This window comes from Helianthus annuus, chromosome 11 (genome assembly GCF_002127325.2).
Source record: "Helianthus annuus cultivar XRQ/B chromosome 11, HanXRQr2.0-SUNRISE, whole genome shotgun sequence".
NCBI classification, from domain to species: domain Eukaryota; kingdom Viridiplantae; phylum Streptophyta; class Magnoliopsida; order Asterales; family Asteraceae; genus Helianthus; species Helianthus annuus.
In genome coordinates, this window is record NC_035443.2 from 82,452,700 (window position 1) to 82,477,346 (window position 24,647).

Sequence of the window (24,647 nt, forward strand, 5' to 3'; positions counted from 1 at the left end):
GGATGTGGTGGCACACAACACGCTGTGTTCAATTGTTGATGCTCAGAATATTAAGATTAAGGAACAGGCTGAGGAAATTGAAAGGTTAAAGGAAGCGAACAGGGCTCGAGACAGGGAGGTTGAAATAATGAAAAGGCATAGTACTGTGTTGGAGAATGAGGCAAAAGCTCTAAGGCAGAAACATGATGAGTTGTCAGAGCGGTATAAAAATCGTGATGATAAATTAGTAGAAAGCTTCAAGCCTGTGTTCACAAACTTCAAGAAGGTTAATCAGAAAGTGGGTACACTGTGGAGTGAAAGGTGCAATGCCTTATGCATTGTTCCCTCAAGACGTGAGGATGACAAGGATGATGATGCAGCTAATCCGGATCAACCAGCTGCCTCAGGTTCCGGTGCAACTGCATCCGGGGCTGCAGGTGGATCTGGTACATCTCAAGATGCTCCTACTGCTCCTTCCACAGCTACTACTGGCCCATCTGAGCAGACAGAAACACTGGGAACTTCTACAGGGCTTGAGCATGTTAGTCTGGAAGCAGAAATGTTTGCAGATCTCCCTGAATCCTCAGGTGCTCTTCAGTATCATCCAGTTACGGGTGAACTGTTAGAAGAGGGAGAACATGTTACTGAAATGACTGATGAACAGATACTGGCTCTAACAGAATTAGATGATGTTGCTGTGAGTATGATTGATGCTACTCCGTTGGAACAGGACCAAACCGATTTCTCTTCCATTGATGAAATCTTCATCGGTTCGGATCCTGAACGTCCTGTATATGTTGGGAAAGACAATGCGGAGGTTAATGCTCTTGATGATGATTTTGTGGCAGAAAAGACTGCAGAGTTTACCAATCTCTCTTCAGATTCTCCGACAGCTCAAGAAAACCGTGAGAAGACAGTGAATGAATGGCGAGCGGATTTCCTTGCTAGGAATCCTCCTCCGCTCGCTCCGTTGGATCAGGTTAACTATATGAGTCTAGAAAAGAATTGGGCTCGAGGTCGCATTATTAGTTGGATGTTCGTTAAGGACCTTCACTGCATGGTCGTGAAACGAGAAAATGGTCTTCAGTATTTCAGAACTCTTCTCAGTATTCTCTCACTTCCGTATTATGATGTTGCAGTGTTAGCTCAACTAGACGTTATCAATCGAGACGAAGAAAAGATGGTGGATCTGTTTGCTAAGAAAATCAGGTTGGAAAGGAGAAGGGGTTGGAAGGATCCTCTATACAAGCCACAGTTTCCCAGATACGAGCAGATCAGATTTACACTTGATCCAGAAACAAACACTGCTCGCTATCGTTTGGTGTATGATCCTCCAAAAGTGATGAAGAAGATACCTTTGCTGAAGATGTAGACTGACTTTCTAGGAAATTTTCGTTGCTGGGTCTATGACGCGGATACTGGTGAAGCCGTGATCCTATTCAGAGATAGTCAGGAGAACTTTAGAATAATAGATCCGATGTGGATTACTAACATGTCCAGATCGGATATTATTGTTCTGAAGGATCATGAGATAAACTACTTGGTTTGGGATCGGGATCAAGCTATGAAGTTTCAGAAGATGGCCTTGTACTGCTTCAATTTGCTGGTCAACGCAGGAAGTGCATGGTCATCGCATCATTTGACAGTGGAAAGAACGTCCGAGACTTAAAGACACGAAGACCGAGACAAAGCTACAGCCAAGGGGGAGCTTGTTGGTGCACTTGTGTCTGTACTTTGTCTGTATTTTGTAATGTTATAAACGATGTCTTTTGTTAGTCTTGTTTACGTCTTGTGTTTGATTTGTATATGTGTTGGAATGTATGTTTGACCAAGTCAACCATCCTCCTGGTTTGACTTGGCCAAACAGTCAACACTTAGTGTGTAAGATTGTTATGCTTCGAAGGATGTCATCGAAGGATGTTTTGTATCCTTCGATGACCTCGAAAGACAAACCTTCGATGGATTCATATGGACCTCGAAGGATACATCATCCTTCGAGGTATGTCTGGATCCTTCGGAATCTTTCGGTAGATACTCTGGTCGATAGATGATCCTTCGACCAGAACTCCTTATCCTTCGAGCATATTATCTGTTTATGGTATATATATACCATGTTATGGTTCAGTTCACAGAAGTCTTGCAAGTGTTGTTCATAGTGCATGTGAGTGAACCAAGGTCTTGTAGAGAGCATTTCAGTTTGGTCAAGGGCTGTAACCGTGTCCACTGAAATACAAGAGAAAACTTTGATATATTGCTTGTCTACTCTTTCTCTTTGTAACTTGTGCTTTCATCTAAACTATCGGTTTGCACTCTAGCTTGGATTCCGCACTTGCTAGAGTGTTAAACATAACAAGGAATAGGTTTATCCTCAACCTCCGAGGGACCTACACCTCTTGAGGTCACGGATTGGAAAGTAAACAAGACCCGCCGGAGCAGTGTCAAGCTCGTCAAAGTTCGTTGGAATGCTAGACATGGTCCTGAATTCACCTGGGAGCGTGAGGACCGAATGAAAGAGAAATATCCCCACTTATTTCCTGAGAACCCTGCTTCTACAAGCAGAACTTAAAATTTCGAGACGAAATTTCTTTAACGGGGGGAGAATGTGACAACCCTCACTAAACCAGGTATCCGTACGATTTAATTAATAATTAATTGCTGCTTAATTACTGTGCTTAACTGAAATTGCTGACGAGCTGCTACTTGATTTCTAGTACTTGTATATTCCTGCATCATACTTTGATTTCCGTCACTACATTATTTACACGTTGAACCTTAGTGACAAACATGATGCACTAAAGCACAGTAGCATTAGAACGGATAACCTATTGAACATGCTGGTAAAGCCAGCATCAGGCAGACACTGCCTCTAAGGGCCTGTATGAGCCAGAAATATTTTACTACACCCATAGTGAGTGTAGGGATACAAGGGTTGTAGAACTGCGTCTCTAGGAATAAGATATAATGATTGGATGTGCCTAAAACGTACTCTAAGCACGAAACACAGCACTTTTATTTACATACTAGCTTCTGGCTAACTAATAAAGTGCCAAAACATGAGGAAAATATTCCTGACACTTTGAGAATAAGTTGTGTCACTAAAAGTATTATTTACGACACTTAAAAGCTTATTTAAGCACTTTAATGGATTACTATCCAACCGAACAACCGGACTATACCCGGAACATAAAAATATTGACAATAATATTATTGGTCTTTTTCTGAGCCAGTTAGGGTCCCTGAATACCCTAACACCCGCCATATAATACATCATACAACTAACCGAGTTAACCCTAAATCTAACTTGGTTTAAAGTAACTAAACACTAACTATCTACTTGAAATCGAACCAAGAAACCCCCCCCCCCTTGGGCCGATCGGTCACCTTGTGACCTTGACATGTACCATTTTTCATTATAATATTGGCTCTTGTCTCATATCTTGATGACATACAAACCATTGGTTAACCATGTTAAGCTTTGCCTATAAGTAAACTCATTAGCACATATGAACATTCACATTCTCACACCACAAGATCACAACACCAAAACTCTCCCTCTCTTGCTCCCAACTCTCGGCCGAACACCCCCCTCCCCCACTCATCCATTTTCGATCTTGATCCATTCATTCCAAGGTTACACAAGTGTTAAGGATCTCGCATAAGGAGTCTTGGAGCTAACGGAAGGCGAAGGACCTCGTTATCTTGCTTTTATCCACCTCTTTTTCGCCTAGAATCTTCCCTAGCCCCGAGCTAGAGGTATAACACTTAAAACTCATACTCGGATCATTCTAAGGTGGTTAATAAGATTTGTAACGATTAAAACTCGGAAACTTGCATTTTGAATCTTTAAAGTCTACTAAATACATGAATATTGATGGTTAAAGGCATAATGCTTGTGTAAAAGTTGTAGTATTTGTAAGTTGTGAATATTGAGGCCCGATCTACGTTGTGGTAGCTCGAATCATCGTTTAACCCGACTTTGTTAAGATCATAGATCTTGACATAAGCTTGTTTCTATCGGTACAAGGGTTAAAAGGTGAAACTCTACCACACGAGAAACATGAACTTGTGTAAAAGTATTTTTACTTGTAAAATAGTGTTTAAAACTAGCGGATCTACGCATCTGCAAGTGGTACTTTCAAAGGACCAAGTGTCGAGAAAATCATGTTTTCTAAAAGACGGATAACACACTAACAAGTGTGATTTTTACAAACCACAAGTGTATAAACACTTGTGAAATGAAAAGTTTCGACAAAATAACGATCTTTGTAAAAGTTGACAAGAAGATGTAAAGATGGATTTATTCTAAAAACGAGGTTTTTACAAGATTGAGTTACTTTATAAAAAGATCCACAAAATATAACGGGATCTACACTATAGTTTTCGGAAAAATCACAAGTTCATGTACTTATGCGATTTACATACTTGTCGACTAGTTTGATGTGTCGGAAATTGTTTGATTGAATCAAGAAGTTGTTGAAATGATTTTATAAAAGAAAATTATACGCTTGAAAGCGTGGCCACCTCCAGTTACAGAGGAAACTCTGGCGAAATTTTTCTAAAACCTAACACTTAGAATTATTTACAAGTGTTAGAATTATTTTCGACATGTTTTCAAAATATATTTCGCCACGACTTTATTTACAAATATTCGGAGGTGGGATTTTCACAAAAGTAAACGTGATAAATATATATTTCGTAAATATAATTTTTCACAACACTGTTTATGATTATTTTGTGAAAAATACATAAATATTATTTTTAGAGTAAAAATAATATTTACGAACGTTAACAAATCCAAAATAATACAAACGCTTTCACGATAAACATATAAGTTACAACGGTAATTATTATTACCACACGATTACTAAAACGTAACTTACGCATTATACGGAAATGATTATGAACGTATATTTATCAATGTATTATTTTTGGGGAAAAATTATGTGAAATGGAAATATAATATTTTTGAGAAAAATATTTATATTTGGAATGAAGATATATTAAGTGAGACTTAATATTATAAATTGAACGCACATGTATTAAATCCCCCATCCTTGGGAAGGAGATTAACTACCAAGTACATGCAAAATATAAACACGGAATAGTTGTCTAACTATTTCCCAAAAACCTAAACTATAAAGCTAAGGCACGGCCATCCGTCTAATAGAATTAGTACATGTAGGTCGTCGCACAGCAGATATCCGGAGTACTTGGTAGAGACGCACTGACAGTGAGTTCATGTCCCCCTCTTCTCTTAACTGTTTTCAGTTTTCTAAACTGCGGGGGTGAAATACATGTTACAATGTTTATGATTACTTTTTACATGGTATGGTTAGCGTAAGGAGGGTTACTTTTTAGATCATGTGAATGGGTAGGCGGAAACTTGAGGTCATTAATCCTCAGGGTAGGACCGAGGGGCAGGAGCGATAGATCTATTTGGGTGTAGCGAGCCCAGTCCCAGGCCCAGCATAACGGACCTCGGGATGACTTTGTACCCGACGCATAAATCTGCTAGGTTTGAGCCTTCCTACTTGCATCTCACACATATCAATGGCCTTGCAAACCATTGGTGATCTCTTTTCCTTATTTGCTACATACCAGGATTTTTGATAAATACAAAGGTTTATTTACTCACTTACACATGAACTCGCTCAACATTATTGTTGATTTTTCAACTTACATGTATTTCAGGGAATTAAAAGATCTGGCACGGTATGGCACGTTTTCCCGCTGCACTAGTTTCCAAGATCATCCGGGGTTTAGGGAATGTGACTCTTTCCTGGACAAGTCACAGTCCTTAAACTGTGTTTATGTGATGTTTAAGTTTGTAATGATTATGGTTGTTAGGGTGTTTCCCCGTTTAAAACAATGGTACTGTATTTGGTTTTAAAACTTAATGGATGATTCTTGCATGTTTTTAATTCATATAGCTTTGTTATGATTAAGCTATGGTATTAAGAAGTCACACCAAATTAACCACGCTTCCGCAAAGCCAGGGTGTGACAATTTATTGGACTGAAATAGCAACAGAAACTAGGCTCAGGGACTGTTTTAGCAAAAAAAAGTTGATTTTGGACTGATCTAGCAATTTGAGTCAAACCACAGGGACGATTTTAGCAGTTTACTCTTTTTATTATGAAATGATATATTATACATATCCTTTGAATATATTTTGGTTTTGATTTTAATAATTTTAACTTTAATTTAATGCTCAGGATTAACCTCAACTAAGAAATTATTTAAAGACAATCATAATCATAATTTTGAACTTATATTCTACACAAGTTAAGTAAATGATAACCCAGTTAGTTTTATAATAACGTAACATGCTTTTGTAGTAACAACTTGAATTTTTTTTTATGCCCCAACATACTTAGGTGGCAATAACTTTAATTTTTTTATGATATGCATGACATATTAATATGGCAAAAACTTTAATTTTTTTATGACATGAAATGCTTGGGTGGCATGAAAAATTAATTGGGTTAACATTTATTTAGTTTGGGATTGTTGAAGGGAAATACATTCAAATTCATGACTCTCTTTAAGCATTTCATTAATTAGGATTAATCCTGACCAACCGATTGAAAATTAAGATTACTAAAATCTAATAACTCTAACTTTTAAAATACGATATTTTATAAAATTTTGAGTATGCCGTTATGACGTGCTTATTTTATCTACATTTAATTATAAATTTTATACAAAACCGAGTGATGAATAATAATTTACATATGATTGAAGTGCTAGCGTACATATCACCAAAGCTACCTCATAGTTTATTATTATTATTATTATTATTATTATTATTATTATTATTATTATTATTATTATTATTATTATTATTATTATTATTAAGAGTTAATTACATGGTTAGTCCCTGTGGTTTACTAAAAGTAACAAGGTCAGGTACTAATAGTTTAAAATCACATCCTAAGGTTCTAACTTTTCATTTTGTAACGACCTAAGGTATTAACACTAATTTTTGTTAACTTTTCTGTTAAATTAAAGTGAAATTACTAAAATAACCTTTTACAACTACATGGGCCATTTATGTAATTAACTTTATTTTAATTCACGGACCATTTGTGTAACTACTCTATACTTATCAAGAAGATCAAGGATCCAACTCAGGTTTCTCTGGGTCTCCTATCATTGCCCACCAGTGCCTTGAAGTTGCTAATCAGAAAGATATTCAGCAATGGCATTAGTGGCTACTAGAGCTCGAATATATTCTGCAACTCCTCTTAACTTTTTTCCATTTTTTTATGGAGAAACGAGGAAAACAAGGGGAACGAGAGAAAAAAATAGCTTTTTATTATTTATTTTTTTGATTTTTTTTGGAGGGATTTTTTAAAATCGGTGGTTACCTATATTATATTTGATTGAGAAACATATGTTTTTATGAAACAGATAAACAAGATGGTCTTGCATGCGATGGAACAATCTCTTACTGATATTGCGGCCTAATAAATAAATGACAGATTCGATCAAGAGAACCGGTGACAAGAATCAATGGTCTTTTTACGAGAAAAAAAAAATTATCCATATCTTAGTGATCACCATCCAGCAATTTTGGATTTTTAGTATATATAAATAGTAAAGTCAATTCTTTATCCAAAATTAAGTTATAACACAACAGAATACCCGATATACAAAAGGGTATAATTGTCTTTTTATCCCAACTGCTGCAACTGCAGTTGATAGTAGGGATGAGCACGGTATCGAAAGTACCGGTATCAAAAAATGGGGAAAAGTTGTACTGGTACCGAATACACCGGTTCGGTATCGGTACCGATACTTACTGGTGTTTTACATGTAAATAACGGTACTGAACCGGTACCGATACCGAAAAGTGGAGAAAATGGGAACCGGTACCGAATATATCTGGTACGGTTCGGTACCGGTACGCGATACCAAATGCTCATCCCTAGTTGATAGAAGTCACCACTCACCAAGTGTTAGGATATCATCACCTATATTTCTGCAGAATCAGGGAAGCATCATCAGCTGCTAAATTTATTTTGAATAATTGGTGTAAAGTAAAATATAAATAATAAATGTTTTAAAAAAAGTAAATGAATTACTTTGAAAAACTCTTCCCTTGGTGGGTTTCATCTTCCCTTGCTTGTGCAATCTCTAATAGGAAATCATTTGACATTTTTTTAAAAGAAACAATCATATCCCTTGGATCCTCTTCCAAGTAACAAGACATTTAGGTCCAGTTGCCCTCTCATTTTATCACCTATCAAAACACACAAATGTAAATCCATTTAAAGTATACTATATCCTTAAAATTCATAACACAATCAAACAACAAATCTTAAATTGCTTAAATTAAACAGAATGGATACATAAACAAAATGGTCAAATCAGAATGTATAATAGTAGATGGAGCGTATTGGGCCTAAATGGATCACAATGGTCAATAGTAGATCATATATGTCTTAATAGACCGTATTGGGCTTAATGGATCACAATAGCCAATAGTATACCATATATGTGTAAATGGACCATATTGTGCCCTGATGGATCACACGGACAATTGTAGATTTAATCATGTATTACTGAACCATATTGGGCCTTAATGGATCACAATGGTCAATAATAGACCGTATATGTTTTAATAGACCACATTGGGCCTTAACGGATCACAATGGCCGATAGTAGATCATATGTGTCTTAAGCAAACTGTTTTTTTTAAACAACCTAAATTATAAAACTATTAACCAACTCTAAAGTCTTAACTCTTAACCCAATTAACAATCACTTATAACTTAACCCAACTAACAATCTACTTAACCTTTAGCCCAATTACCCAAGCCCAATCCATTTGAGCAAAAATAAAATAACCCAACCCATCCTTCTATCTGTCTCCCCCGCTCTTCCCAGACCGGACACACCAAAATAAAAAAGACAGCAGCAAAATTTTGATTGTTGCCACCTCATCCACGCAAACAGCAGTTCTAAGTCTCATCGGGTATGGTTCGATTTTTTAGTTTTGTATTTTTTTTTTTTTTTTTTTGTAGAAATAGAGTTGTAAAAGGTTTGAGATTTTTCATTGTTTTGATGTTATTTGAAACATTAGTAGGATGATTTTGTTGTTTTGGTTTGTTTAAATGTTTAGTTTCAAAGAATCCACAACTAGGGCTTGGAATTAAAAGTGAAAATTATGAAGTTTGGTGATGATGATGAATGATGGTGTTGTTTTATATTTGATAGGAAGTTAGTAACCAATGAGCCATTAGTAGGGAAGTTATGACGCAATTTCTCAAGAGGAAATTGTTTGAACTTTGATGGTTTACTTGTTTTACTTGAAACTTTGTTTGTTAATGTGATAGGAAGTTAGGAATTAGAGTTTGATTGTTTGAATATTGAAATTGACCCAACTGGATCCAACCCACTATGAAACTTTGTTTGTTTATGTTTACTTGTTTTTCACAAAAGTAATAGTCTATTTATATGCAAAAGAAGTATATAGTGCAAGAAGTAGAAGGAAAAGTGATATGGAAAAGTTATAGTACTGCAAATTTGTTTTTGTATATGAATAGAGTAATAGTTTATATGCTAATTTTATTTCTCATTCATATGGTGTTGGTATTAGATGGAAGAGTTTTCTTACGAAGAGCGGCTTAAGGTGGTTCAAAAGTATAAAGAATTGTAACGGTACAAGAACCAAATTGTGGAATTAGACTTGTTAACTATTTATAGTTTTTATGATCTATATTTTGAAGTTTTAACTTTGTGGTTGTGTGTACGACTATTTTATGGATATGTTTGTTTTATTTGGCTATTTCTTTTATTTATATATTGTTAGGTTTAAATTCGATGCTGATTGGATGTTCGGAAGTTAGAACACAAACATCAATATAAATTAGGAAAAAAAGTACTTAAGTACAATTTGGTTTATTTGGTTTCTAACCGAAACCAAACTGAATTGAATTTGGTTTGGTTTGGTTTGGTTTTTGGTTTGGGGTATTCATTTTTGAAAACCTAATAAACCGAACCGAATAAACCAAATAAACCATAAACCGAACCAATGACACCCCTAACGGCGGGTTGTGGCGACGGTGGTCGATGGCGGTGACGGCAGGTGGTTACGGTAGCGGAGGGTGGCGACGATGGTCGGTGGCGGTCGCCGGTGGTAGTGCTGGTGTTCGGTGGCGGAGGGTGGCGACAGTGGTCGATGGCGTTTGGTTGTCGGCAATTTATGGTGGCAGCGGGTGGCTAGTGGAGGTGGTGGGAGGTGTTGGTTATGGAGGTTAGAGAGGGAATGAAATAGAAAAAAAAAAACAAGAGGTAAGAAAATGAAATGTCGGATGTAAAGGGTGATTCACTAATTTCATTACCTTAATCAATCAAGTACATTTCATTCCACCTCTTATTCCTATATATCAAACACTACCTTAGGATAGTAACACTTGCATGTTGTTATGTATAAATTATTCTTTTCTTAAATATTTTTCGCACCTGAAAAATCATTTTGAAACACAAACCAATGTCGATCTCTCTACCGATAAAACATGTCTTCTAACAACAATTATAACATAATATTTCATCTTGAAACACAAACTAAATGTGAGAAAATTTGTAAAGAAAAACATAAAGCATCCTGCAACAAGAAGAAAAAGGAATCCAGTATTTGAAACCTATGTTTCGCACACTAACACAAAAGTTTTAAAAAATTGGCAGATAAGTTGAAAAATACAAACACCCCACCCCCAATATGATGATATCATCACAATTAGTTTTCAGTTTAAGAACCGCAGCAAGCGGATTTCTGTGCAGCTTGACCGCTCCCAGTTGCTCCGTCTGCTTGATTGATCTTAATTGTTGTTGGCTGCAAGTAATACAAACAAAAGAAAAGAAAAAAAAAATTATATACAGCTGCATCAAAAAGGTCAGCGGGTTGGGTTGTCTTATGGGTTAGTAGGGTGTGGGTAGGAATAGATTGACCCAAAAATACTTTTTTATCTGTTTTTATAGACGGATAAAAAAATAGCTTCACAATATCATATCTACCATTACGCAATTATCAAATACCGGATATATCATAATAATCCATTTCATGGTAAATTTAAAAAAAAAACAAGTTAATTAAGAGCTTTTTCACTGAATATACAAATAGAAAAAAAGATTTCATTATGAATCATCTGAGCATAATGTTCTATTCGTATATTCAGTTATATAAGGATTTTATAGGTAACTAAATTTATTAACTATGAAATGGGTATTATATGAATATTATATTTTTAGTCTTCTAAAAGGGTAAATATGATATTAGGAACTTTTGAAGTGTATGTATGAAAGTACACCTTCAAAATGGTTAAATCGATAATGTACTTAATTATTAAGACTACTAAAACGATAACAATTTAGAAGGTTATAAACTACGATATTTACAAAATAAACTAGTATTTACCTCAGCCTTGGTATCGGTATCTGAAAGCCTTTGTTTGATATCCTTTGCAATTGAAAAGAAAACTTGCTCCACATTTAGATTGGTTTTCGCACTCTGCACAAAACGTTGTTAACATATACAATAGTCAATTTTTCTTCGTTTAAACATATAATCGGGGCTTTAAAAAAATGCACATGATGGCCAATTTACTTACGGTTTCAAAGAATTTGATGCCATATTCATCGGCGAGTGCTTGCCCCTTTGCAGTAGGTACAGCCTATCAATAGATGATGGTAATGTGTCAAATTTTACATTTTCAAAAGCACCGATGACAGCATTGAGGTTTAAAAACTAAAAAAAAAAAGAACAAAATAATAGAATACCCGTTTGCTTTCATCCATATCAGCCTTGTTTCCCACCAAGATCTTGTTAACATTGTCAGAAGCATGTTGTTCGATGTTACGAATCCAGTTTCTTATGTCTGACCAAATAAAAACAAGACGGGGAATAACCGAATAATGAGATCACCGAACCAAATCACGTTTAAGACGTTATTTATAACTTAAATGAGTAAAATGTCATTTCCGTCTCTGAGGTTTGGCCAGTTTTGCGACTTTCGTCCAAAGGTTTGTTTTTTCCGCATTTGGATCAAAAAGGTTTAAAATCTTACCATTTTCATCCGGATCGTTAGCTTCATCCATTTTTCTCTGTTTAATCAGGGGTATTTTTGTCTTTTTGGTTAACTTAAAGGGCAATTCGGTCTAACGGGGTATTTTAAACGCTTGTACATAAATTGCCCTTTGAGTTAACAAAAAAGATGAAAATACCCGACTTAACAGAGAAAAATGAATGGAGTTAATGACCTGGATGAAAATAGCAAGATTTCAAACCTTTTAGATCCAGATGCGGAAAAACAAACATTTGGAAGAAAGTCGCAAAACTGGACAAACCTCTAGGTCGAAATGGCATTTTACAATGTCACCATTACAATGACCGATAACATCAAAAATTATAAACCTATTAAAATATAGCATCGAAAATACCCGGTACAATGTTTTTTAGTCAATAAATAAAAAGAAAGAAGAAAAATGAAGGAATAAAGAGACAATGAAAATAAACGTAGAGGGAAGAAAACCTTACTGTTGAAAGATGACTCGTCTGTAACATCATATACCAACAAAATACCCATGGCTCCTCTGTAGTAAGCTGAAGTTTTCAAGAAAATAGTGGGTGATTAAATACTACTTTTATAATAAACACAAAATCACAAATTAAGGATACTTTAAGGCTATGCAGTTAATATCAGTGATTTATTGGTTATTGACCCCAATAAAATATCGGTGTCAAATATCGATCAAACTATCAGTGATTTATTGCTGCTATTAGTGTTTAAGTCTTAATTGTTTATTGTTGGTGATTCAAGTCTTAATCAGTTCCTACTTGCCACAATTGTTATGTTTAGCAAGTTACAAAAGGTTAATTTGTTAATGGTAGGAGAGTATACTTAATTGTTAGTGTTAAATTGCTATATATATAAATTCTGCATGATATTAAAATTACCGATATCCCACCGCGATAACCTATATCGATCCTTAACCGATATCCAATTTTTTACCACATTAACTGCATAGATATTCAAAAATTTTCCGTATGTAATATACCAACAAAACATACCAGTTGTAATTGTCCGGAACCGTTCCTGACCAGCTGTATCCCAAATTTGTAGTTTGATACGTTTTCCATCAAGCTCGATGGTTCTTATCTTGAAATCAATACTGTAATTACCAATTATAGTCTTTACAATGTCAAACTAGTTGGAAAAAATGTATATCCGGTGACGATGTAGAAAATATTAGATTAACATTCACTCACCCAATGGTAGTGATAAAACTAGTAGTGAAAGAGCCATCTGAAAAACGCAAAAGAAGGCAACTCTTGCCCACACCTGCAAAGAAATCGTATTATATGTTTGTGAAACCCTAGTTTTAATGGTGATTGCCTTATGGCATGCTGTAAATTGAACGTAAGGTAAAAGATGCAAAAGGTTAACAATATCGGAAATAGAGTCATACATGGTGATGCATTAATGTTTATCTATATATGTTGCTCAATTTTGGTTGATGAAGATTTTATCATATAACTCTTTTGTCGTTTAGCATGTTTAATATAAGATTTTCAAATATCAGCTTGTTATTCTTGCACCTCAGCTACATAAATGCTGAAATATGTTTGCAACATAGTTGTTAATAGCAAATAGCGACAAGGGACTTATATGCTACGTAGCGAATAGCGACAAATAGCGACCGCTATTTTATAAATAGCGATACACTAGAAAAAGAATTTAGAAAAGTTTCATATGTATATTACATCAAAATACCTTGGTATGTATGCTATTTTACATGTATATTTAACAAAAACCTATAAATCCAGCTATTTTATAGCTATATCTAATTGCTATTTACATCAAAAAAAAAAAAAACTAATTGTCGCTATGACCCAAATAGCGACACTTGGTCGCTTCGCTACATAGCGTGCTATATCGGTCGCTATAGCCGCTATTGAAAACTATGGTTTGCAATGATCATAACAAAGTTTATATTTTGTAAGGATGTTTCAAAACTAAAGAACTCGCTCTCGTTTCTAAAATGGAATATCAAAGTTAACGACAAGATATGATGTAGAGGCATCAAAACAATTGGCGTATATCTTGTATTGCAAACATTTGTGAAATGTGGAGCTTGTCGTCAAGCATTTAATAGATGGTATTCAAAATTTCATTCCATTTTTCATATGGTAATATGCTAGAGGTGCTCAGAGTGACCAAATTTTTTGGTACATATAATTCAACCATTTTAAATTTCAATGAAGTGTAGGACTCACTCTTTTAACATCATTTTCATATCAATTCCATGTAAAATTATGAACAACGACAAACGATAGTATCTTTCGATATTTCTATTTCCACAATTTCTCATAAACTAACTAGAAAACAAAACTAACATTTAACGTTCCACATTCATTATAATCATACCAAAAAAGGAAACAACGTCAACACAACTCGCTCTCAATATTCCTAACGCTCCCAATGTTCCTAACGCTCTCCCACAACACGCAATCACGCGTATCATTCATAATCACTATCTTTTGCTGAAGAATCAGCCACAGGTTCAAAGATTAAAAATAGGCGCCAACGTTCCAAATTCACCATACTCATACCAAGAGAATGCAACAATGTTAACGTGGCACGTTCTCAACGTTCCCCACGCTCTCCCGCAACACGCAATCACACATATGACATACCATTCATAATCACTAACTTTCCCTGAACAATCAGTCACTGGTTCAAACATTAACAACAGCCATGTTGACTCACAACAAGCACATTCATCAGACTAAACACTCCATTATCTTCACAAAAACAGTAAAAAACACAATCAAACACAACTTCAACCTAGATGGCTAGATCCGTACCAAAACCATAATCCAAATCCCTAACACATCTAGAAACTCATCAACATCATAATTCATGAACACTTACCGCTATCGCCGATCAAAAGGAGCTTAATCAGGTAATCATAATCTGCTCGTGCACGTGCAGGAGGAGCAGCCATTGAAAAATATTCAAAATCGATCGATCAAAAAGCCTTAAAAACTCCGTTCGTAAATAAATATCCACAAACTTACACCTGCACAACAATCAAAATCAAAATCACACGTTCAACAAATGAATTTAACATAATTTCGCAAACACACACCAGATCACAAGTACGCAACAGATCGGCCATTGAATATTCAAAATCGATCGAATAAAAAGCCCTAAAAACACATGCGATTCAATCAAAATCTAAATCAACAGTTCAATACAAGAATTTAAACTAATTTTGTAACAGATCGGCCATTGAAGATGAAGAAGAGGGAGAAAGTGGTACCATTAACAGGAGGAACAATACGCACCCTGGGATGATGGTGCGCTAAGATGCGCCACTTTTGATGTTCCTTATTAGGTGATTTGATTGTGTTTTGTTAGTGGTGCGCAGGTTACTACTACCGGCGTAAATTAGCGGAAATGGGAGGGGGGTGAACGAATGAGTGTTGACGCGCATAAAGATTGTTACAGGTGGACAGTTGTCGGTTTGTGAAGGGGCGGACCAGGGTAAGAACGGTGTGCCAGCGGTGTAGGGAGATAAAAGTTCTTGGGGATGACCTGGGAGATATTGATTGGATATTATTTTATGTAAACAATTTGTATGGATTGTGTTTTCATATAAGACCATGTAGTGGGCGTTTTCTCCCTCCAAACACGTCTAAAAACCTTACCGTCTCCATTTCTGCCGGCATGATTTTGAAAAAAAAAACCTCCCTGACGTGTTTTGAATCACGCTTTGAACGATTTTGTTTGGCCAATAGCATTTAATCTTTCTTTTTTCAGTTCAATAGCTTTTTTTTTGGTTTTTTTATTTTTATTTAATTCTTTACACCTTTTAACGTAATGTCCACATTCCCATTACACTCATTTTAGAAAAACGCTCAATAATGCCCCTTACTGACTGTACCGCCACATGGCGGAAAACGCCCAAGGGTGGGGGCATTATTCACACTTACCACTACGCATGGTCTAATGCGACTATACCCTTTTCTTTTCGGTACATATTCGAGTTTTGGGGACAAAACCTTTTTAAGGGGGTGGACTTGTAACACCATGAAATTTATTTAATGTATAATATCAAGAACGGATAAATATGTGTTTTATTAGAGTTAATTTCCCGGATGGTCCCTGTGGTTTTACGTTTTTTCACGTTTAGTCCCCACCTTTTAAAAATAGCAAGTATGCTCCCTATGGTTTGTCATTTTGTTACTCTGATAGTCCCCTGACATTTACTCAGGGGACTATCCGAGTAAAAAAATGACAAACCATGTGGAGCATACCTGTTATTTCCAAACTAACTGACATACTCAGGGGACTATCCGAGTAACAAAATAACAAACCATAGGGAGCATACCTGCTATTTTTAAAAGGTGGGGACTAAACATGAAAAAACGTGAAACCACAGGGACCATCCGGGCAATTAACTCGTTTTATTATTATTTAAAGTGAAATAACTAAGGGTAAATAACCTAGTTAGTATTTAGTAAATTTAAGAAAGAACAATGGATGGTAATCATCTATTGTTAAGTAAAACAAACTTGGGGGACCAAAAAAGGAAAACTTGGAAACTAAATATAATAAAAAGAAAATATTTCACACACACATAAGCATGTATGTGTGCGTGTATAGAGATAGAGAATTGGAGGTGAACTTGTGTTCATTAAATCACCAAGAAATCCCCTAATCCAACTAATATTGGAGGTGTCCTTGATGCATGTTTAGTGATTTTGAGTGTTCTACATCATTTAATCATAAGGTATGTCAAAAATTGTAGTTTGGTGATATTATGATTGTAGATGAATTCCCATGATTTCAATCCATGTATGGAATTCTAGAACATGGGGTAAGATTTGAGATATATACATGTCTAGGAACAAACCCTTGATGAAATTAGTGATCGAATGCTATGATTTAAGTGTTTGAATGATTAACAATGCTTATGTTAAGTGGGTTTTGATAAATATGATGAACACATGAATTGTGATGATGAATTTGATGCATTTGATGATAATATATTGAATTCTAGATGTTAATTGAACATGCTAGACATAGTGACTTGATAAGATGTGAATACATGGCTAATAGTCGAATCATAGACTTGATAGAAGTTAGAGTAGTATTCATGCCCACAAGGTGTTTGATGTAATGTCTGGTGACTATAAATTGTTGAAAGGTATGAAAGAATCATGTAATTGAGATTTTGACAAATTGCGTAACATAAATTGTCCTACGAGTTCTAAATGATCAATCGGATTGAACTCTATAGGCAACTTGGGTGAAGCATCAAGTGGTTAAGCAGGGGTGGATGCGCGCTTGAAAGGAAATGCTTAAGGTATGTAGCTTCGTAGTTATTTTGATTAAATAGTATAAATCTTTGAAGATGATGATTTATATTGTGACACTCTTGAAGTCCGGTTCGTTCATAAGTGATGGATTTTCACGAACGGACCAGATGAATAAATAAAAAGGATAATGAGTTTGGTTGTTCATAAGTGATGGATTTCACACGAATAAACCAAATGGGTCAAATAAAGAATGCATAATGTTCGGGTTGTTCTTAAGTGATGGATTTCACACGAACAAACTAGACGGGTCAAATCAAGGATGCATAAAGTTTGGTTTTTTATAAGTGAGTCCAAAGGGGTCAAATAAGCATAAATCGGGTAATGGGTACGCGGAGCATGAAATAATGAGTCCAAGTTATGGGTGAAATAGTAGAGAATAGATTCGTGTCAAAAGATGTTCACCAAATAAACTAGATGCTTAAGTTTGATTAATAGGTAAAATAATTGAGCGCATAAACCAGAAATGGTAGCTCAGATTATCAAAGACAATAATCTAGATCATAGATTTGTACTTAAACTTGTAGGTAACTGAATTACGATCATTTAGAAACAAATTTGAGGTAAAACGGATTAGTTTTGGTGAAGTTATGAAATTTTAAATGTAACTTGGTTGAGCTGGGAATTTGCAGCTCCAGCTGCGAAATTCTATGTGAAAAACCTCTGCTCGCCACCCGCGATGTGATAACTGTCAAAATTCCATGTATCCGTACATTAATTAAACAGTAATTAGTGTCTTAATGATTGTGCTGATTTAAATTAATGACATTAATACTTTCTGAATACTGTTATCATACATACATGTGCATCATATATATTGCATAATGTCATATCATTATTGCATGCAACACCTTATTGATTCAAATGATGCACGAAACAAAGCAAGCACTGTTATCAGACAAATCAGAAAAATGTTGACGGAGTTCAGTACATAGACAGACATGGTATTGAGACACAGAATGAGCCAGAAACCAAGAGTCACACTAATATAGTGTGTAGGAAAGTATGGATCATAAAACTGTCTTCCTAGTGATAGTTTAAGTGCCGGAAAGTGTATAAAACTCATAAAAACTGCAGAATTCTGCAGAATTAAGCAAAATTCAGCATTTAAACAACTTAATATCATGCAGAAATATGGTTAAATGGTCCAGAATGCTTTCCTAAGTCTCGGGAATCAAAACTATCACAAAAGGTAACATAAAACACACTAAACTGCGTAGTTTAGCACCTTAACGAACCAGTAACCAACCGAACAACCGGACACTACCCGAAACACCAAATTTTCATTAGAAGCATTGTTTTACCATTTTCGAGTTAGTTATGGTCCCCGAACATCATAACACACTATATAACATCCTAATAACGAAAACACTTGGATTTCAACTAAATAACTAACTTATCTTTACAAGCTAGTCTATACCCCCCCCCTCCTATTTACGGTCACCATGGGTATGGCCCACCCATGATTTTTTATCTAATTGTTTATTAGATATGCAAGATCCTTTTGAGACATATTACACACTAGTTAAACATGTGTTGGAGGATTTTTTAAGAAACCACAAGAACTTAACTCCTCATTCTCTAACACACATCCTTCGTCTTCCTCTCCCCCTTGTCTTCGGCCGTGAATCACCCACAACACCACCACCAACATCATTCAATCTTCATCCAATATCAAGACATACAAAGGTGTAAGAAGCATAACAAAGGAGCTAGAGCTCTTGGAAGTGGAAGGACCTCTTGCAAGTGTTATTAACCACCAAGAATATCATCTTCATCTTCTTGTGTTCATCCCTAGCCTTGAGCTAGTAGTAAGATCATCCTAATCCATTTTTACAACTTGTTTAGTTAGTTAAAAGATGTTACAAGTAACTAATCTTGAAGAACACTAATGATCAAGAACATAAATCTTAAACATAAACCTAAAAATCATAAGAATACATGTTGTTTAATGTATGTGTGAATATTGATTGATGATTACTTGTGTTTAGGATGTTAATGTAACACTCATCTTATAATACTATTGTTTAATCATAAAATAACGGGCTTTTTAAAACGAAATACATAGCTAACAAAAACTTAGTTAATAAACTAAGATGTACTTCATTATAGCATTTAAACATAGTCAACTAACTAGTTAAAATATTCAACGTTTAGAAATGTTTACAAAACAACATGGTTTGAACTAGATTAGATTATCGCGGAAGCATTCAAAACTTGTGTTCGGTTCTTGATTTCCTTGCTTGATCAACATCCACAACGAAACTAGCATTACCTAGGGTCAAAACCACATCAATTATTAGTTTTGACATCATAATATCAAATAAATTCAAATTCTATTGCTAAACAACGAAAAACAAACAAAATCAAAATTTTATTTCAAACCGACCGTAAGTTACGGTTTGCCAAGCTCAAAATAGAACTGTCAGACTGTGAGCCACGGTTCAGAACTGTGGCCTACGGTTCGCCCAACTCAAAGCAGAACTGCCAGACTATGAGCCACAGTTCAGAACCGTGGCCCACAGTTAGCCCAGCTCAAAGCAGATCTACCAGACTATGAGTCACGGTTCAGAATCATGGCCCACGGTTCTCCCAGCTCAGCTTTCTTTATTATTTTTTCGCTTAATTCCTCATAACTTTTTATTTACATATCCGTTTTAGCCGATTCTTTTTCCTATGTGTCTGTAATTTAAATACGGACCTGTTTATCATCATTATTTGCATAGAAATCCTATTTATAGGCTGATTGCCTATAATTCCCCTTTTCATTTATTCGACCCGTTTGATTATATGCCAAACTTTACTTTGATCATTCTTGCTGATTGCTAAACATAATTACCCATTTCTCGGGCTTGTCAACATTCCCAAGGTTTACACGCACAATATTTCTCGATTGTTAGTAATGTTTTCAATCATAAACATTTATGCAATTCTCAACACATTATGATTTTAAATCCTTTGACCCAATATCATGGGTTCCTTTAAGAAAAGCTAATCTTTTGGGCGTGTCCGCTCAACGGCCTACGCTTCTTAATTCATATACAACAAGTGACCTTTAAGTCACTTCAAAAACTACTAATTTATCCATTATTTGACCCGTTTGGTTGTTGAGTGAAGACCTTCACCTCATTGGCAAACCAAGCTTATTCCAACCATACTTTAATCATTTATTTTGACCCGTTTGGCTTGTCGAGTGAACTTCATCACTTCTATGATTTACCAAACATACACCAATTATTCATTTGACCCGTTTGGCTTGTCGAGTGAACTTTGTCACTTCTATGATTTACCAAACATACACCAATTATTCATTTTGACCCGTTTGTTTATCTAGTGAACATCGTCACTTCAACTAGACATCCAAATTCATACGCTATGCTAAATTCAAGTCTACTAACAAAATATATAATAAACATAACGTAACGAAACTGTGGTTACGTACCTTTAGAGCAATCCTTTCAAACGTGTATCGCCACTAGCTTGTCCGCTTGGCGTCCCGGATTCCTTGCCTATATAGTTCAATCATAGATGTTTAGAACTCTCTCATAGCTTATAACACATAATTCTCCACACTAATCAAATATGCAATTTTATTCCGGTTTTCAACATTTATCTTCTCTTAGGCATTATAACAAACACCTAATGAGCATGATTTCTTACAATTCCCAATCAAGTCCTTAACTAACTATTTATCTAAGATTTAAGCATAATTTCACATGTTCATGTCAAATATTCTTATCAACAAATATGGATTTACCTCATAGAGCTCAAATACACTGAGTTAACAAAGACAATTCTAGTGTATTAGTATATTTCTACAAAACCCACTTAACACATGAGTGTATGGTTATGACTTCTCAATTGTGATCATCAATTCAACAAGTATATGACTAGGGTTTACTCCTAGACATCATTTCATTCCTAATTTCATCCAAACAATGATCATGCAAGCCCAGATTCGAATCTCATGAATTTATCTAAAATTTAAGATGGAACCAAATAGCAAAATTTTGCATACCTTATGATCCCTTCGCTGAGTTGATCACTAATCTATGCTTGGACTTTGATTTGAGTTTGATTTGTCCCTTCAATTTAGTGAATTCTTGTGTTTTAGGGTTTGAGCTTGAGAGCCCCATTTTGATCAGGTTGAAATCGCAGGACCAAAAACACGTATGTGTGTGTTTGGTGTCCATTATTTGATAAAATTAAAACTTTAATTCTTTTGCCCAAGTTTAGTCCCTCCAGTTTACACAAATTATTTAAAGGGTATTTTAACCATATTTGTTCTATTATGTCAAGACACTAACTAACTAACTAGGTTATTCATTCCTAGTTAGTTTATTCTCGTTTATTTTATACTTTATAATTCTGATATAAAGTTTTATATTTTCGGGGTGTTACAGTTAAACATCATATGAACTTGCTAGATAGTGATTAAAGACATAATCTAGCAAGATGAGAGGATGATTATGTTAGAAATCAAAGTGATCATCCTTATGTAAAAGCATGAACTTGAAGTATGAAATGTTTTCTTGAATAATGATGATCAAAGTGAATATTAGTCTTGTAAATATGTGATTTTAAGAATGATTTTCTCAAGAAACTAAGTTAAAATACAAGATTTACATAAACTTTGTTCTTAAAGAAACTAACCACATTTTTAGTGGTTAATCAAGTGTAGAAGCATGTATTTAACAAAAAAATTCAAGAAGAAATATTTTTAGAAAAAAAATATTTTACAAGTTGTAAACATCTAAATTCTTCAAGAATGATGTTTTTAAATAAATAACCACACTTTAAAGGGTAACTAAGCTTACTAAACACACCACCAAGTTACTACAAATTTTTATAAATTTTCAAGTTCATGAAGTTGTGTAAATAGCTTGATTTTGGCAAATTGGTAAGTATTGTTTGAATTGTTGTTGATTGTGATGATTTATAAAAGAAAATGATATGCTTTGAAAGCATGGAAACCTCCATTTTTAAGGGGAAACCATGACAAAAATTTTCTAGAAATTAAACACTTAGAGAAATATTTTTAAACAAATATTTACAGGAATATTTTAACCATGATTTTTCATACAAAAATTACCATAATTTTTGTTACAAAAATTATAAATATTGGAGGTTGGTTTTTGATATTAAAAGTGACTAAATATGTATTTAGGATAATATATATTTAGATATCATCATGTGTGTGATTATTTGTATATTATGTGTATTAGCTATATTATTTTAGGACTTGAAATAATATAACTCACCAAAATACCAAGAAATACAATACAAAATATTACCAAAATTCCAAGAAATGAACATACAATTTATACTCAAAATATTGGAGAAACCGAACAAGGAATATAACTTACATAAATATTCTGGAATTTAATTTTATGAGTATATTTTGGTAAATGGTATTTTGGACACCAAGAGAACAAAAATATGATTTTAACAATTATTACGAAATTATATCATATTTTTGACAATAAGAAATCATATTATTTTTTGGAAAGAAAATATATATGTTTTTCTTGAATTACTAGAAAATATATTGTTTTTGGAGAAATATATATTTTCTAAAATAAACTTAGAATATATTATTTTGGGAGAAAAATGGATTTATACATATTTTCTGAAGATAAACTTGAAAATATATTATTTTTGGGGTTTATATGAAAATATAAATATTTTTGCCAAGAAAAAATATAGATAAAGTTCTATAAATAATTTCTTGAAAAATATATATTATAAGAATATATATTGGTGAATTTTTATTAGAAATATTATTCCGGAAAATTTAATACGAAAATTAAGTACAAGGATACTTAATAAACACAATAAAAATACGTATTCTCATACGTATAAATACACCAGAATACGCCACCGATACTTGGCAAAAATATACAAGTTTAAGAATACGAGTATGAATACACCCATCCTTGGGAAGATGTACATTTACAAATACATAAACTTGTCAAGTTAAAATATATTATTTTAACTAATAATCCAAAATTAATAAATATAATTTAAGTTAAAATACTTGTTATTTTAGCAAATAATTATATACTTTGGAATAATATTAATGTCACACCCCCAAAATCCACATGCGGAGTATCACCGCTTGGAGGCGTGACTGACCAGGATCAAGCCACCAATCATATTGAACATAACATATAGATAAATGTAAAACCCAAACACAATATAATTGGTGTCCAACAAAACATAGTTTAAGTAGTAAGCGGAAGCATAATGTTTAAAACCAAAGTATAAGTTCAAAAGTATGATAAGTGTTTAACATGGCATAAGACTATCCATGTCCCACAACGTCCGCGCCTCCTCGTGCAAGCTCCAAAAGTACCTAATGACCTGCAAGGCATGTAACAACGAGTCAACAACAAAGTTGAGCGAGTTCACAGTTGGTTGTTCAATTTTAGCAGTTCGTTTTGAAATCATAAGTTGTTTTGTAAACCACGAGTTAACCAGTACTTTTGTTTCCCAAACCGTAACCATAATCAGTGGGGGGCTTCCCCTGTGAACTACTAGACCATACCATATCGACTACTAATGAAATATAAGTTGTGCCCTGCATCAGTGTCTATCATCACTGACAGTTTGCCATAGTCCATTAGTACACGCCCGTTTGAACGACACGGTGTGAGGTTTGTTAAACCTAATAGCGCTATTAACTAATGATCCGCTCGCAATCGGCCTCGGCGATTAAGTCGATATAAAGAGGAGGGACTTCATGATAGAGTTTTGTCTAGTAAGTTAAGGTTGTTGTCCTACCCAAGGAGGACGAACGTACGTAGTTCTACCCAAGGAGAATACGCAGGATTTGTAGTGGCATCCTACCCAAGGAGGATGGTCGTACATATCCTACCCAAGGAGTAAATGTAGATTCCATTTAGTTTATTAACCCATTCCCAACCCTTGGGAATCCCATGCCTTGTAGAAAGTGTGAACTCCCTCGGTTTGCTCGGTATGCTTAATTACTTGTGCACAATTAATTCAATCAAAGCCTATAGTTTGCACATACACACAGATTAGTTGACATTCACAAGTTCGACTAACAGGCAAGATCATCACGTACATGCAAGATCATCACGTACATGTAAGTAACAACTAACACATAGCATTTATCAGTTATACAAGTTCATGCAAGTCATGCTTATCATTTAACAACAGCTAACTAACCCAGTTAACCCTTAACAGACTTAACCGAGTTTACTATGCAGTTTAGTAACTCGACGAAACACACTTGTTTCATCATGAATTCCCTTCG

General features: G+C 34.6%; 1 protein-coding gene across 3 annotated transcripts; it reads right to left on the reverse strand.

Moving 5' to 3' along the window:
* Nucleotides 1-10,510: 10,510 nt before the first annotated feature.
* On the reverse strand, nucleotides 10,511-15,558 carry LOC110941498 (ras-related protein RABE1c). Of its 3 annotated transcripts, XM_022183138.2 has the most exons (10): nucleotides 15,310-15,558; nucleotides 15,136-15,196; nucleotides 14,919-15,066; nucleotides 13,253-13,325; nucleotides 13,055-13,155; nucleotides 12,521-12,586; nucleotides 11,764-11,861; nucleotides 11,595-11,657; nucleotides 11,402-11,494; nucleotides 10,511-10,819 (listed from the first exon to the last, which is right to left on the reverse strand). In XM_022183138.2, the coding sequence occupies exons 3-10, from the start codon at nucleotides 14,989-14,991 to the stop codon at nucleotides 10,736-10,738; spliced, it is 651 nt and encodes a 216-aa protein (XP_022038830.1). In that variant the 5' UTR covers nucleotides 14,992-15,066; nucleotides 15,136-15,196; nucleotides 15,310-15,558; the 3' UTR covers nucleotides 10,511-10,735. The 3 variants fall into 3 exon arrangements, with proteins under 3 accessions (XP_022038830.1, XP_022038831.1, XP_022038829.1); XM_022183139.2 differs by lacking the exon at nucleotides 15,136-15,196 and having other exon boundaries at nucleotides 15,335-15,558; XM_022183137.2 differs by lacking the exon at nucleotides 15,136-15,196 and having other exon boundaries at nucleotides 15,310-15,556.
* Nucleotides 15,559-24,647: the final 9,089 nt, after the last annotated feature.

Coding starts and splice junctions, on each gene's coding strand:
- LOC110941498 (XM_022183139.2), bottom strand. CDS start 14,991: ATGGCTGCTCCTCCTGCACGTGCACGAGCAGATTATGATTACCTGATT. Junction 11,862..12,520: donor AGACGAGTCATCTTTCAACA/GTAAGGTTTTCT, acceptor TTATTTGGTCAG/ACATAAGAAACTGGATTCGT. Junction 10,820..11,401: donor ATACCGATACCAAGGCTGAG/GTAAATACTAGT, acceptor TATTACTTGCAG/CCAACAACAATTAAGATCAA.